This window comes from Mustela putorius, unplaced genomic scaffold (assembly GCF_011764305.1).
Source record: "Mustela putorius furo isolate JIRA1106 unplaced genomic scaffold, ASM1176430v1.1 tig00000813_pilon_pilon_pilon, whole genome shotgun sequence".
In the NCBI taxonomy this organism is placed as follows: Eukaryota; Metazoa; Chordata; class Mammalia; order Carnivora; family Mustelidae; genus Mustela; species Mustela putorius.
Genome location: NW_025421485.1, coordinates 1,130,428 through 1,146,560, shown reverse-complemented (window position 1 = coordinate 1,146,560; position 16,133 = coordinate 1,130,428). Strand labels below are relative to the sequence as shown.

At 40.3% G+C, this 16,133-nt stretch overlaps 1 protein-coding gene across 4 annotated transcripts in view; it reads right to left on the bottom strand.

The window, feature by feature from the left end:
- Positions 1-15,452, bottom strand: part of NBAS (NBAS subunit of NRZ tethering complex) — a 316,898-nt gene extending 301,446 nt beyond the window's left edge. For 2 of the 4 annotated variants that reach the window (XR_006608058.1, XR_006608057.1), the window contains exons 1-6: positions 15,264-15,452; positions 12,901-12,955; positions 10,748-10,784; positions 7,416-7,493; positions 7,014-7,061; positions 858-901 (exon numbers count right to left, since the gene is read on the bottom strand). Coding sequence is in view for 2 of the 4 variants with exons in the window: in XM_004745820.3 (XP_004745877.1) it covers positions 858-901; positions 7,014-7,061; positions 7,416-7,493; positions 10,748-10,784; positions 12,901-12,955; positions 15,264-15,380 (379 nt within the window). In the remaining 2 variants the exon portion in view is untranslated. The remainder of the gene's footprint in view (positions 1-857; positions 902-7,013; positions 7,062-7,415; positions 7,494-10,747; positions 10,785-12,900; positions 12,956-15,263) is intronic. The other 2 variants (XM_004745820.3, XM_045084859.1) reach the window with 1 other exon arrangement.
- Positions 15,453-16,133: the final 681 nt, after the last annotated feature.

Sequence of the window (16,133 nt, the reverse complement as noted above, 5' to 3'; positions counted from 1 at the left end):
GAATAGCTGCATTTACCTAACAGCACCCTCCTAATCATTTTCTTCCCGTAAGATTCCCTCTGCCTTTTCATACCTGCTCCTGCAGACAGAAACACGGCCCCGGCTTCTCCTAACTTCTACTCAATCCTTAGGTTGCTTTCCAAAGTCACTTTTTCTCAACAATCTCATCTCACAGCCCTGGTTAAGCGCTCACTCTGCTCTATATTTTTCCTTCATCAGATTTATCAAAGTTAGTAATTATATTCTGAGTGTCTCTATACCTCAAGAGGTAGGGGACCGTGCCTTTTTGCTCACAGTCATATCCCTAGTACCCTGCAAAATGGTTCAGGTACATAAATGATAGTAATTTGTGCTGAATACATCAGAAGAAAGAGCAAATTCAAGATTTTTTTTACTGGTCTGTATCTAATCAACTCTTGACTTATACATAATTTTTTTTTTTTTTGCATTGATTTCAAAATAAAAGCCTAGAGGCACCTCGCTGGCACAGTCAGTAGAGCACATGACTCCATCTCAGGCTCAGGAGTTTAAGCCCCATACTGAGTGGAGAGATTACATTTAAAAAAAAACAAAAAAAAAACAAAAAAAACCTACAGACACAAATAAGTTATCCCAAAACTGACATGGACTTTTATCTTAAAACAGTTTCAATTTCAAATCTCTTCAAAATGTCCAAAATGGACAAAGCAAAACATTTAAGGCAGTAAGAGAAATCAATTGAGAAGTTTTAAAATTATTTTAATAGAGTGGCAACAATCCTTATCAATATTTAATAACTACTCTGCCTTTTAAGGAATACCGTTAACTGTTGTAAATTTAAAATTTCCATTTTTTCCCAATATTTTGGAAACTCTTACCTTGACATTTCCCAATAATAGATGTAAAATCATCTTTTGCAGACCTGCAAAATATGTGCAAAATTAAGCCAACAGTTTCACCCCAACACTATTTTGTCATACGAGGAAACCCCACAAAAATGTTAGACAACTTGTCTGCCCAACACTAAACCAGTCCTTCTCTCAGACATGGATTTGTGCTCAAATAAGACCCTTCCATTGGTGACAACGTTTTCTTCTCACCTTATTTCACCAGAAACAGAGCTACACCTGGAATAGTTTACATACGTATATAGTGTATGTAAGTATATACATAAGCATAAGTTAGATGAAGCTGGTCTTTTAATACAATACAGATGCATGGCCCCTCCACAAAGGTTCTGATTCAACGAATATGGAATGGGGGCGATGTAACTTTTTTTTTTAAGAAAATGCCATTTATAGATTTTTTTAAATTTATTTATGTGAGAGACAGAGATCACAAGTAGGCAGAGAGGCAGGCAGAGAAAGAGGAGGAAGCAAGCTCCCTGCTGAGCAGAGAGCCCAATGAGGGGCTCCATCCCAGGACCCTGGCATCATGACCTGAGCTGAAAGCAGAGGCTTTAACCCACTGAGCCACCCAGGCGCCCCAATATTTTTTAAAGCTCCACAGATTGATTTTGGTCAAGAACCATGGTCTGCATCATATTATGAAGTTTAAATCACTTAGGGAAAAAAAAAGTCTTGCTTTAATAATCAAATAGTTTTAACAGGTGACCATAGTTGTTACCTGTAACCCATGTAAAATCTGTGATCTTGAAATACTTATCAAAGTAATATAATTATTATATGTTTAAAAATAAAAATTGGTAAACCTTCTAGAATATAATTAAGTAACAATTCTCAAAAAACCTTAACGCCCACAGTAATTTGATCTAGCAGTTCAACTGCTTTAATAAAGTTATCCCTGGGAAATAATTACAGATACACACAAATCTCATGGAAATTCATGCAGCCTAATTTATGAAAGAGAAAAATACAGCCAGTAGAAGATTAGATTTTGCTAATGCTCTCAATGAAATATTATGCAATTACTGTACATGATTTGAAAATATAACATCTTCCCATAAGTTATCAAGAAAATAAGTATCAGGGGCGCCTGGGTGGCTCAATGGGTTAAAGCCTCAGCCTTCGGCCCAGGTCATGGTCCCAGGATCCTGGGATGGAGCCCCACATCGGACTCTCTGCTCAGCGGGGAGCCTGCTTCCTCCTCTCTATCTCTGCCTCTCTGTCGACTTGTGATCTCTGTCTGTCAAATGACTGAATAAAATCTTAAAAAAAAAAAGTATCAAATAGAATGTACAGAATGTTATCATTGGACTGAAGATCACACACACACAGAAAAGGTGCAAAAACCATAGAGCATTTTGGCTGACCTGTAGGTAATTTGTAGTTCTTCTTTCTTAAATACTTAATGATAAGCATCAGTTTTAAAACAAATTATAAAAAGTAATATTTATTAAAATATGACAGACAAAAGCTAATTATAAATACAGTAATAAATTTCTTCAAGAAATTGACTATTCAGCCTCCAAGTAGAATACAGCAGAAAGAACACAGGCTTTTGGGGTGCCTGATGGCTCAGTTGGTTGAGTGTCTGCCTTTGGCTCAGGTCATGGTCCTGGGGTTTCGGGATCTGGGGATGGAGCCCCACGTCAGGCTCTCTGCTTGGCAGGAAGCCTACTTCTCCCTCTTCCGCTCCCCCTGCTTGTGTTCCTTCTCTCACTGTCTGTCAAATAAATAAATAAATAAAATCTTTAAAAAAAAAAAAGAAAAAGAAAGAAAGAACATGGTCTTTGAAGTGAGGTTGACCTGATTTCAGCTCATCCAGGTAACCTGGACAAAATATTCAACAGGAGTTTTATTTCCTCTCAATAACATAGATTGGGTAAGACCAACTTCATAGCTTAGGGAAGGATTTAAAAAGACATTATGTATAAATTAGCACAAACTAGACCTAAGTCAGTGTTTATTACTTTCATCCTTAATATCATCACAAATAATAGCTGCTCTTCTGCTGGGGAAATGGAAAGACGGAGACAAATTCAGTTCTGTCAAAACTTCACAAATATATCCACTTAAGCAAATTTGGGGGAAAATCCCTTTTTTTTTGAGTCCTTATTTAAATGCTTTTTGTTGTGTTCTGAGATGGCTCCTAATTAGTTCCTGTATTTGTAGCAGCCCATAATCGTAAGAAATTGTTACTTCACTCTTTAGGAAAAAAGAAAACACATATTATTCTTATAATATGTCATTACTGCCAAATTAGAAATTAAAGTAGCAATTCACAAGTCAGCTTTTTATCCTCATGAGCCCCACACACAAGCAGGTTAGGTGTGCTGTATTGGCGCAAATGACAAGAGTCATCGGCCACTCACTACATGCTGAGGAACAGCAGCCCTGGTACAGTGCTGCAAAAGGCAGGGCTCTCTCTCAACTAAAGCTAATATGTGCTTCAGCTTTTCATTTTTTTCTCCTCAAAAAACACTGCCTATTTATGACTGCTTCCAAGTATGAAATAATGACCTCAGACATTAGAGTGCTCCTTCATATTCGAATGCAATCAACAAATAGTGACCGAATCCCACATGCCGACTAGCACCACTGGAGCCAATCTGACCTTCTATGTGTCTTCACCACAGCACAAAAAACAAACGTGCAATAGTGAGAACAAAGGTCTTAAACTCAGGCATAGCCATTGTGCATAAGGTTTTACTTTGAGGATCTACCCTGCACTTTTCCTTTCCTAACCATTCTGCATCTTTGCTCAAACACTCTTCCTTGGGCACCTGGGTGGCTCAGTTGGTTGTACGACTGCCTTCGGCTCAGGTCATGATCCTGGAGTCCCAGGATCGAGTCCCACATCGGGCTCCCAGCTCCATGGGGAGTCTGCTTCTCCCTCTGACCTTCTCACTCATGCTCTCTCTCACTGTCTCTCTCTCAAATAAATAAATAAAATCTTAAAAAAAAAAAAAAAAACACCCTTCCTTTCAGGTTACTACAAAGTGTGAATCAATTCAGCGAGGGAAACTGCCTGCCAGCTGTGAGCGCATCAGCGGACTGGGCCCTGTAATGCTCTCCCAGAATCTGCTTCCTCCACCCCACTCACAAACACCTCACTTATTCACCAAACATCAACTAGGCGCCTATTACGTCCAAGGAGATAAAAGCTATTGGGAGGGGTGCCTGGCTGGCTGTCGATTAAGCATCTGACTCTTGATTTGGCTTGGGTCATGACCTCAGGGTCCTGGGATGATCAAGCCCTGCATTGAGCTCCACGCTCAGGGGGGAGTCTGCTGGAGAGTCTCTCTCTCCCTCTCTCTGCCCCGCTCCCTGCTCGTGCATGTTCTCGCACGCATGTGTGCGTGCTCTCTCTCTTTCTCTCTAGCACTGCAAGGGGAAAAGGGCAGGGGTTGCTTCCAAGGAACACACAGTGTCACTGGACTTGGAGACACCAGATCCCACTCACGCAGAATTTTTAAAAAATGACAACCCTGGAGTTGCGCAAAGCAGAAGCCCTAACTGTACCAGGGGAAACCAGAATGTAAGCACACACGCATATACGGCTCAACAGCATGATCAAAAGGTAGTAGAGATCAGTGGTTCTAAGCAGGAACACTGAGGCTAGAATGGTAGATTTCAAATCCTCAAGCAAGTAATTTAGCCATATTGTGCCGGCTTCCTCATTTCTAAAATGGAGAAAAATAGCAATACATACTTCACAGGGCTTCTGCAAAGATTAAATGAATTAGCACATGCAACGCACTTATAAAAGTGCCCAACGCCATTAGCATTAACCTACCATTAGGTATAACAGTGTTGCTTTCAGGAGCAGAGCGGATTAGTACTTAAGCAGTGAGGGGGAGGGATGGGTCCATGGGGAGTGTGTTCCTGAAAAGCTTCCTAATGGAATCCATGCCTCACCATGTAAGACTCCTTAGATATACTAATGTTATCAAAACCTTTTGCAAATTATGCATCAGATGAATAAGATTCTGATGAGCATACTTCCCTTGCCCAGAAATCCTCCCTCACCACTTAGTCTCAAATACATAAGTGCATTCCTAGAGTTGAAGATGTTTACAAGTTTTATAAATATTTTACACTCTAACAATCCAGTAGCAAATCCTTTTATGAAAGCAAATTTTTTTTTCATCTCATCAAAAATTGTACTAACAAGTTCCATAAATCCTTGGTCAAACTCTTCTCCACTGGCCTGTCAATCCCATCCTCACACGCACATTCTGACCCGAACACCTAAGACCATTCCACCGATGTTCTCACTTCATGGAAGAAAGATGGAAATTTTGAGGATTAACTGCTATATATAAAGGCACACCATAAGCATATTTCTCAAAAAGTTAGATTTCACATTCCTGCAACAAACGCAATAGCAAGTACTCGCCCAGTCCTACAAGCGGAAGTCCAAAAATTGTGCCAACTTGATGCTTACTGATGCTACAGGAAAAAAAGAGGGACTTGACTATCAAAGTCATGCCAAATTAAGAAACAGTTTTGAAAGGCTGTCATTATTGCCAATCATCTCCATCCTGATGATTGTACGAGGGATCAGGAAACAAAGCCTCCACATCTGAAGCTGATGCTCCAATGGGGGCAAACCTCTGTCTACTCCCCCACAAGTGGAGGGGTCCAGTTCTGTTTGGATAACTGGAAAAAGATAGTACACAAACAGAAAACTAAAACCAGTGTGGTAACAATTGAGTGTTCATTATACTATGTTTAATCAAGAATAATGAAGTAGGGGCGCCTGGGTGGCTCAGTGGGTTAGGCCTCTGCCTTTGGCTCAGGTCATGATCTCAGGTCCTGGGATCGAGCCTTGCATTGGGCTCTCTGCTCAGCGCAGAGCCTGCTTCCCCCTCTCTCTCTGCCTGCTGCTCTGCCTACTTGTGATCTCTGTCAGTCAAATAAATAAATAAAATCTTTGAAAAGAAAAAAAAAGAAAAGAAGAATGAAGTGTTAGGAAAAAGTCTGGACTGGACATCCAGAAATTTGTCTCATTGTTTTTTGCTTTTTTTTAAGATTATTTATTTATTTATTTGATAGAGATCATAAGCAGGCAGAAAGGCAGAGAGAGAGGGAGGAGCAGACTCCCTGCTAAGCCTGCTGAGCAGAGAGCCTGATGCAGGGCCGATCCCAGGGTCCTGGGATCATGACCTGAGCGGAAGGCAGAGGCCTTAATCCACTGAGCCACCCACGTGTCCCTCCCATTGTTTATTTTTAAATACCAGCAGTTACACTTTGCCTGAAAGAGTAGCCTCTAATTTTAGAAATGCACCATGTTTAGTCTGCACTACTCATAATTTCAAAAAAAAAAAAAAATTAACCAGTTTTCCTGAATTAGTTGCTACTGTTGCTATTTCTTTTACAACTGATATATGACTTAAAAATAAATTACATAGCGGGATGCCTGGGTGGCTCAGTCGGTTGATCATCTGACTTCAGTTCAGGTTGCCGTCTCAGGGTCCTGGGATCGAGCCTTGCTTAAGGACCCCTGCTCAGTGGGGAGCCTGCTTCTCCCTCCCCTCTCCTCTCCTCTTAGCTCCCCCTCATCCTGCTCTTGCTCTCTAATTAAAAAAATAATTAATTAATTAATTAATTAAAAAAAATAAAGTACATGGAAAGCCCAGCTTAGAGAAGCCTTCTAGATGTGAATATAGTAACCATTGAATGTCTCAAGATAATAGACTATCATTGGCCTCAAGTAATATATAGTCTTTGTCTTTTGCAGACTCATATTCCATCCAGAGCTTTATACCAACAGAACAAAGTGGTCCCTCCTTTAATACCTTGTTGATAATCTGCTTTAGCTTAGTTAGCAGTAACTAGTCAAATAAGAAAGACTAATTCTAGAGTTCTGATCTATTGATCTAGAGCCTGATCTATGGAAAAAGTAACATTTCTCAGGCAACAGCAGACTGATTCAGGGAGTAGACTCTGCTATTCTGACAAAGTATCTCTCACCCTGTAATTGACATAAGTGATGTTTGAGGCCTCACAAAATTATGTGCGCTAATGGTAAAATCCCTTTAAATTCACCCCTCCAAAACTCCTAGTTCCCATAAATCAAGTAAAATTTTCTCAAGGGAAATTTTAAAAACGAATAACATTAACAATTACCTGATCTCTACACACTGATCCTGAACGGCAGCCAAAAGTTTTCCATTGCTTTCATGGGAGAGAAAGAGAAAAAAAATTCTATATGATTATGTGTAGCAGTCTTCAACAAAGATGGAATGACTTTAAGAAGTTAAAAATCATTTTTAAATGCTTTCACATCTTCCATTACCCAACTTTTGATCTTAAAGGAGTATAAAGGTACCAACGCGTACACAAAAATGATCCAACAAGGTTGAGTTAATCCATTTAAGAGATACCCAGTCATATGCGACAAAGGGAATTCACATGCAATAAAAAAATAAATAAAATCAAAACTGCAAGCTAAAAGAACCCAAAATTAATATCCATAATGAAATTCAAGTGCTAATCCCAGTAGAGAAACACAAATTTTTAACACCTTACCTTGCAAGTACCAAATGCCAGTTTATCTGTTTATTAACCAAACGAACCAGTCCATCAGGGAGCAAAAAAGGCACAGGGCTGAAACAACACATTAGCCAACTTAAAATCTAATCATGAAAAACACATATAAATAAATAAATATTATAAACAGCATATAGAGCTATAGGAAGATAAGATTTTTTCCATTAGAAGATTTGAATATTGGTAAACCCAAAAGAGTTATTAGTTATCTAAAAGTTGACCACATACATATATCTCTTTTTCCAGAAAAACATGGTAGTATGTTCAAATACATAAATTTTATGTCCTTTCTAAGGAAAAGACATCAAAGATACCGGTAACATAGCAGAGTGAGCCTGTAAGATACCCTTCCTGTTATACACACCTAGAAATCCTGACTCACCTCTAGCAAATTCTAGTATACAGCTAAACTCATAAGAACAAAAGGAGTCCTCAAGTGTTAGAAATGAAAGAGGAACTTAAAGTTAGAATTGGGTAGAGGTACAAGAACTCAAAAGAGAAAGCAACACCTGGGACAGGAAAGGAGCTGCGGGGGCCTAGAAAGAACAAGAGCTGGAAGGGAGTTGTTGGCATGGCCAGCACCACCCTTGACCCCTTGACAGGACTGTATTCTCAGAGAAAAGAAAACCAGACAAACTTCAACATGGTGGGGGGGGGGGGTGTCATTGTCATTCAAGAATACCATCTCTGTGGGAGGATGGGAATGAAATCCCCACAAAAAAGAAAAACCCCAGCCTTTACTACATGCAAAATCAGACCGCAATTTCAACTCACTCAAGGCGTGTGAGAATAGCCAAGCATAAGCTCACAATAACATCATTCACAAAAGACAGGAGGAAAGGATTCACGGTCAATGCATGGGCAGATACAACAAATCAAGAGTAACACAGGAGGAAATCAAGAAAAGAGAAGGAAAAGAAGAATAAAGAAAACAAGCTGGTGAATAAAAATGGAAAAACACTATGGAAATTAGAAAACAAAAAAGTAGGATAAAAGTATCAGTAATAGACTTTCAGCATATTTACATTCATGTCTGAAACACAAAATATTTTATACCACGGTAGTTACAGGACTGTTATAACAAAGATGAAACATACATGTGAATGATACATCAACTTGAGGATGACAATTTCCTCTAGAGGGGAAGTGGGGGAGGGGGGCAAAGATTTGTAACAGTTTGCATAAAAAGAGGGAAAGGCTATCTGAACCAAACAGCAACAACTGCCTAATTCCCATGCAGATAACACTACAATAAATTGTTTAGACTTACAGCATCTATAATTCTCAGTCTGTTTATAATAATTCACAATTAAAAGAGAAAAAAAAAAACTTTAAAAGAAAAAAACCACCTGAAGCAAATATTGCCCCCAAAACCTTTAGGTTTCTTTACTATAAACTCAAGAGCAAAATCTGAACTTTTCTCAGTTAACTTTAGGTTACTTATGAAAGTCACATATCATGTAGAAGATTAAAAATCACTTCATGGTGCATTGGGGTATACTAACATTATTTTCTGCCCACACTTCCCCTTATAAGATGTTCAGGACTAGTAAGCTAGAGTGAGTGAGCTCAGAAAAAACAGCCCACCTCTCAAATATTCCTCCCCAACCCTGCCCCTCGAGCACCTCTTAACTCTTTACCCTATCATACTAGACACACACCTCTAAAAAAAAGATAAAATTCAATAAGAAATTTAATTTACAGGGGCGCCTGGGTGGCTCAGTGGGTTAAAGCCTCTGCCTTCGGCTCAGGTCATGATCCCAGGGTCCTGGGATTGAGCCCCACATCGGCTCTCTGCTCAGCAGGGAGCCTGCTGCCCCCTCTCTGTGCCTGCCTCTCTGCCTACTTGTGATCTCTGTCAAATAAATAAATAAAATCTTAAAATAAAAAAGAAATTTAATTTACATACATACATACACACACACAGACACACACACAGCAAATGAAAAAAAAATCAGAGCTAATCTAGAGAAGAGCCAAAGGTTGCTTTTATAAAACTTTATTATCTCTGGAGCTTTTAAGATTAGATATTCTTTTTTTTTTTTTTTAAGATTTTATTTATTTATTTGACAGACAGAGATCACAAGTAGGCAGAGAGACAGGTAGAGAGAGAGGAGGAAGCAGACTCCCTGCTGAGCAAAGAGCCGGATGTGGGGCTTGATCCCAGGACCCTGGGATCATGACCTGAGCTAAAGGCAGAGGCTTTAACCTACTGAGCCACCCAGGCACCCCAAGACTAGATATTCTTAAACAATCTGTGTTAAAAACATCTATGAAACAATTCCTATACACCTGTCTAAAAGCACAACTCTATCATTTGTCAAAAGGATCATTTCTTTCCTCCTCTGAAGGTTGAACACTCACAACATGTCTAAAAAGACTTAACACTCAAAAGAATGAAAAAGTACCCAAGAACTGAAACACAAAGGACCTTCCCTGATGCTCGGAAACTGAATATTGACCATAAGAACTGTTATTACAATAAGAACAAACTCGTTTTTAAAAAGATCCCCAACATACATACATAAATAAGTAAATAAATAATAAAGTATAATAAAATAAAATAAAAAGATCCCCAACGGGGCACGTGGGTGGCTCAGTGGGTTAAGCCTCTGCCTTCGGCTCAGGTCACGATCTCAGGGTCCTGGGATCGAGCCCAGCATTGGGCTCTTTGCTCAGCGGAGAGCCTGCTTCTCTCTCTCTCTATCTATCTCTCTGCCTGCCTCTCTGCCTACTTGGGATCTTTCTCTGTCAAATAAATAAATAAAATCTTTAAAAAATAAAATAAAAATATGGGGCGCCTGGGTGGCTCAGTGGGTTAAGCCGCTGCCTTCGGCTCAGGTCATGATCTCAGGGTTCTGGGATCAAGTCCGGCATCGGGCTCTCTGCTCAGCAGGGAGCCTGCTTCCTCCTCTCTCTCTCTCTGCCTGCCTCTCTGCCTACTTGTGATCTCTCTCTGTCAAATAAATAAATAAAATCTTTAAAAAAAATAAAATAAAAATAAAATAAAATAAAATAAAATAAAACAAAAAGATCCCCAAGCTCCAGACCCATCATGTGGGCATTCAAGATAAGGCTGACAACACTCACCAGAGAAACCAGAAGTCCTCCAGAGATATTCTGATTAATGACTAAAGAACAAAAATTACCCGAAGTCGACTGAGATATCTTGTCAGTGTATCAACTATTTGAAAAGGTCTACTTCATCATCTGAATGTCAGCATCTGGATCACAACCTGAAGTTTCAATTCTGAAAACTTAAGTCATAAGTAGGATAAAATTTATATTTGACATTTGGAAGAGACACTTACCTGTACCAGATGTATTGACGTAAAAATAATAAGCGATCTGTAATAAAAATAACAAAACGAAATATGAATCAGCTATGTCTAGGAATCGCTTTCAAATTAGCTTCAGTGATAAGTCTAAAATAACTGCAGACTGAGTCATTACAAAACATGGAGAACAAAATTCTTAAAATAAAGGAATATAATCTAATAAACACTGTAACTTTTATAACATCAGACATTTGTGTATATTAAGTCCCAAGTTTGTGTTACTCGAAAATTTCAAGTATTTCCTAACAGTACAAAAAGGAAATGTGGGACATGTGGTTTGAGATGTTAAATGTCACCAAAGAGGCTTTAATAAAACCAAGGAGTAGAAGTCATAGTAATCACCCTTTAAAACCAAAATATTTGTATAAAAATTAAGGTATTACTTTGTACTTTATAGCAAGGATTTAAAAAAAATAATAATAACACTTAAAATGCAGAACTCCAGGGGAAACAAAATCTCTAACACACTGAAAATAAGGGGACATCTTGAGTGGAGTCAGGAGGCTAGAAGGGGGAGCAGGACCTCTCAACATCGATTATAGGAAGAAGTGTCAGGCCTCAACAGGAGAATCAAGAAGAAAGTATCATCAGTTACAGGCCCCAAGAAGGAAGAGATGTACCTGTACCAATGTACCGTCACACCGCCTGCAAGATACAGACTCCCCCTGCAACTCAGGGGATAAGAAATCATCATCACCCTGAAAGTTTTTTTCTACTCGACCTTCATTCAAAACAACCCCTCTCAACTTCCTCCTCTTCCAGAAAATAATGTTCTTCTCCTCTGTTTGTGGGACTTAGCTATAGTTTTACTATAACTTGCTTGTCCTGAAATGCAATTCTGTTATTCCTGAATAAACAGGAATTTTGCTGATGACAGTTTGCTTTTAAGATTAACTACACTATTGACAAACAATGTTTTATATGATCTCATTTAAAATGTGTATGGGAATGTGAATATGTAGGTGTAGATCAATGAAAAAAAGAATGAAGGGTAAGAGATTCCCTCCAAGTGGTAAAATGAGAAATTATATATCTGAATTTGTGGCTATCCATAGCCTCTGAATTTCTCTATATGAATTTTATTACTTATGTACATTTTCTTAATTACCAAAATTTTAAAACATTCATCACAATGAAAACTGAATATGCTAGTTCTTATAATAGAAGATAAAATTAGAGTTAATTTCAAGTACTTAGCTCCTTTGAAACTGAATCTGCTCTGTGTAAGTACCTCAAATTCATCAATTATTACAAGAACGAGCTTTGGAGCCAGAAAGACAATGCAATCAAATTCCAAATGAGTGACCTTGGGCAAGTTTCCTCATCTAAAAACATGAAGTCCTAATAACACCTACCTTGCTGATCTAATAAAGGATTAGATCAATAAATAAAGTTCTCTTGGCACCAACTTAATGCAACCAGTGCTCAAGTCTTTCTCAGATACCCTGAGCTCATATGCAAAGTCTGTCAGGAGTTACACAAATGCTCTGGTTAACCAAAATTTTAATCTGAATAACTCAACCAGATGTTGCTGGAACATCATGTAAACCACTTAAAACAGCTTGTCACTTTCAGTGTCCAGACTCTGAGACACTGGGTTTGATTTTCTTCAGTTCTTCTAGAACACATCCATAATAGTTAACCTTAAGCCATACTTTAGCTCTAAACTGGATTAAAAATGTGTGCGTATACATATACATATATACACGTATACATCCACATATCACATATAGTCAAAATATATACGTATATATGTATATATATATAATTAAACTCAGGTAACATGCATGCTATTCACTTTTATCTGGCGTTATAAGTCTAAAAGAACGCTTTAAAATTCCTAAAGTTTTTGGGACACCTGTGTGGCTCAGTTAAGTGTTTGCCTTTGGCTGAGGTCGTGATCCCAAGGTCCTGGGATATGGTCCCGCATCAGGCTCCTTGCTCAGCAGGGAGCCTGCTTCTGCCTCTACCTGCTGCTACCCCCTGCTTGTGTTCTGACAAATAAATAAAAATCTTTTTAAAAGTAAGTAAATAAATAAATTTCCTAAAGTTTCAAAAACAGTAAAGTTATAAATGAAATGAAAAAATTATCTATCATTACATAAAGAAAAATAAGCTGTATTTACCTCTAATCGCTTTTGTGATGATAAAGGATGCACCATGTTTTCGGTTGCCTCTAGACTGCAATGGGAAAAAAGAATCTACATTTGAGAATTTTCTAGGAATACTTACACAATACATAAGGTTACATTTTCTTTGCTAATATTCAGTGCAGGGTACAAGTTACCAATATTTAAAAACCACTATTTAGAAACAAAAGAAGTAAAAGCAGGACTGAAAACCGTGACAGCAAAAGTAAGCATGGTAAAGTTATAGGAATTTGTCCCAACAAATTTTGAGGGGAGGACAAGGATTGAAGGTGGAAACTCAAACACCAAATATCAAAACACCAGTCCAGAGAGAGTAGTCATCAAGGGCAAAGACCATGTTGGTTGTCAGTTCAGCAGTCTACTTGCTCATGTGGATTAATAAACTCGTACCTGCAGGCAAATTTGAGTATTTGTTGTATATCCACAGAGAAAATGCTACCAACATGCACACTGATACACAAGTGGTACACTAAATAGTTCCCAAGTACAGACTAAACACTAAGCTGAAAAATAGCAGGCACTACAAATAATGAATATGATGTACTCATGTGCTGCTGAGAGGAAAGAGAGGAACATGGAGATGCAGGAAGTGCAGACAGATATAACTGAAAAGCACAGAAAAGATATTTCACTCCACTAACATGAATTGATTATCCACTGATCAGTAATACACAGTTTGGTCCTGGGGAGGGTTATAAAGAGGAAACAGATGTAATCGTCCTCCAAGAGCTTGAAGAGGGATAGGTGAAATCAATCGATCCAGAACAAAAACAAAACCAAAAAAAAAGTGCTATGCATTTCAATGTAAGTTGATGCTGTGCTTTTTAAAATCGACTTATCATGTGAAGCAATCTGCAACGTTCCAGTAAAGAACCAATGGGTGCTAAGGAGTGAATATGCAATCTTTTTCCACCAATAGCAGCAGCAACATACTACATACAACATCCTAACTACATACCCTACAATATTCACATTGTTCAAGACCAACAGAAACTAAGTAAATACTTGAAAAACAGTATGTACAGCCTAAAAAAAGACAAGACAAGCAGAGAACTGCAATGGAAAGGAGGTTAAAGAAAAACTACAAATTTTATAGATGAGAGAATGAGCAGCTTCTCCGGTAAAGAAACAGGAAAAGTGTTGTAATAAAGAGTCCATAAGTTAGGACTCCTTGATCTTTAATAAAAGTCCTTCTGGGGGCGCCTGGGTGGCTCAGTGGGTTAAAGCCTCTGCCCTCGGCTCAGGTCATGATCCCAGGGTCCTGGGATCGAGCCCCACATCGGGCTCTATGCTCAGCGGGGAGCCTGCTTCCTCCTCTCTCTCTGCCTGCCTCTCTGCCTATTTGTGATCTCTGTCTGTCAAATTAAAAAAAAAAAAAAAAGTCCTTCTGAATCTTGTTGCATCCTCGGAGTCTAAAACAATGACAGGCACTCAGTAAATATGTTGAATAAATGTGGATTCCTGGTTCCTACTGGTCACCTTATGCTGGGAGTCCCCTCTCTGTGCAACAACTGAAAACCCCAAGGTCCAGTTAAGGTTACCAACCCCTTGAACCCCTTCTTCAGGACGGAACCCAACCCCAGGTCAGCCGCTCCTCACTCTTCTCCGTCGCTTTGTTCAAACCGCTATCACAGCGCAATTACACTAAGTAGCAAAAAAAGCTCAGGGGCTGGTCTCCCATCTAGACTGCAGACGCTACAAAAGTTATTCACCTTTCCATGCCCACCCACCGCCCGAACAGTATCCGGGACGTGGACGGACACACTCGTAAATCATCTGGGACACGGACGGACACACTGGCACTTTTAAATGATTGTTTACTGAAATGCGCAGGGATGGGTGCAATTCAGCACCAAGGAGGGGTGAAGGTCTGACGCCGCACTCCGCGGCGGCCCTCCAGATGCTGAGTGGACTGCAGGGTCATGGAAAGTTCTCCCGCTGCAGGGAGGATCAGCCGCGGTCCGCTCTTGCCTCGCCTCCGGGAAAGGACCCCCGAGAATCCAGGCACCAGCAGGACCCTGGAGTCCGACGTTGTGCCTCCCCTCCAAACTGAGGAGAAGCGAAACTGAGATCCCGAATGGGAAGGTTCGTGCCCCAGAGCCCAAGGTTTTGCCCCGACGACCAAATTCGGAAGCCCGGGGGGGCTCTCGGGTACCTTCCGCTTTAGCGCACCCAGACCCCCGTTAGCTCGCGGCGCCGTTGCCACGGCGACAGCACAAGCGGCGGAGCCCTGCTCCCCCTCCCACCCGGCTCCACGACCCTACGTGGCCCTGCTACGTGGCTCTCCCCGGACAGCGCCCGCGCCAGGCTGGCCGCAGCTCCGGAGGGGCCTGGTTCACCTGCACTTCTGTCTCCGAGGGCCACTCGGTGTTGACCAACAAGTCATAGAGAATCGTCTCCTCCTCTCCCTCCGCAGTGGTTGGATTCACAGCCGGCGCCGTCTCGGAGGCCGCCATGTTCGCCCGGGAGCCGAGCTACCGAAGCGGGGCCACTACGGCATCGCGCAAAGGACAAACTTCGCAGGCCGCGGTCGCTTTGGATCACGGGGAGGAGGTGTGGTTAACTGGGCGTGGAAAGGAACTACTGGATTAACCCTTTAAAGAGCAGGAAATAGTGACTATTGCTGTCAGGGATACGACTTAGGTCTGGGTCCCTGGGCACCCCTTGTTTATTAACCTGCGTGAGATGAACTTGTCTGAACCCCTCCTATCCAGACAGCTTCTCCAAAACAGAAGTGGTACAAGTATCTAAGATGCTAGCATTCATTTGCCTATCTGTGGCCAAATACAAGAGTGCTAACAGTGGTTTTTAAATAAGCAGCAAAAATGATGCAACTCAACATATTAAGCAATGAAAGGTGTCAGAGGAACGATACTATGGGAGCTCAGAAAAGGCAACAAAGCTCACAGAGTCTGGGCCAGCTTTCTGGAGGAGTGGAGCTTGTCTTTGGTCTGTAAGTGGAATTTGAATCAAGCTGCGAAAGTTCGGGAGAGCATCTTAAGTAAGGGGAAATTGAGTGAACAAAGACAGGCAAAAAAATGCATAGTTGAAAGAGCAGGCAGCTGAACATAACCCAAGTGGGGAAAGGGTATGGAAGCAATAAACTTGAAATAACACATTGAGGACCTACTTGGAGCTAAACTGCCAGCCTCATTTGTTCATTTATTCATTTAACAAGTGCCTCTATGTAACCCTAATGAATATACAGT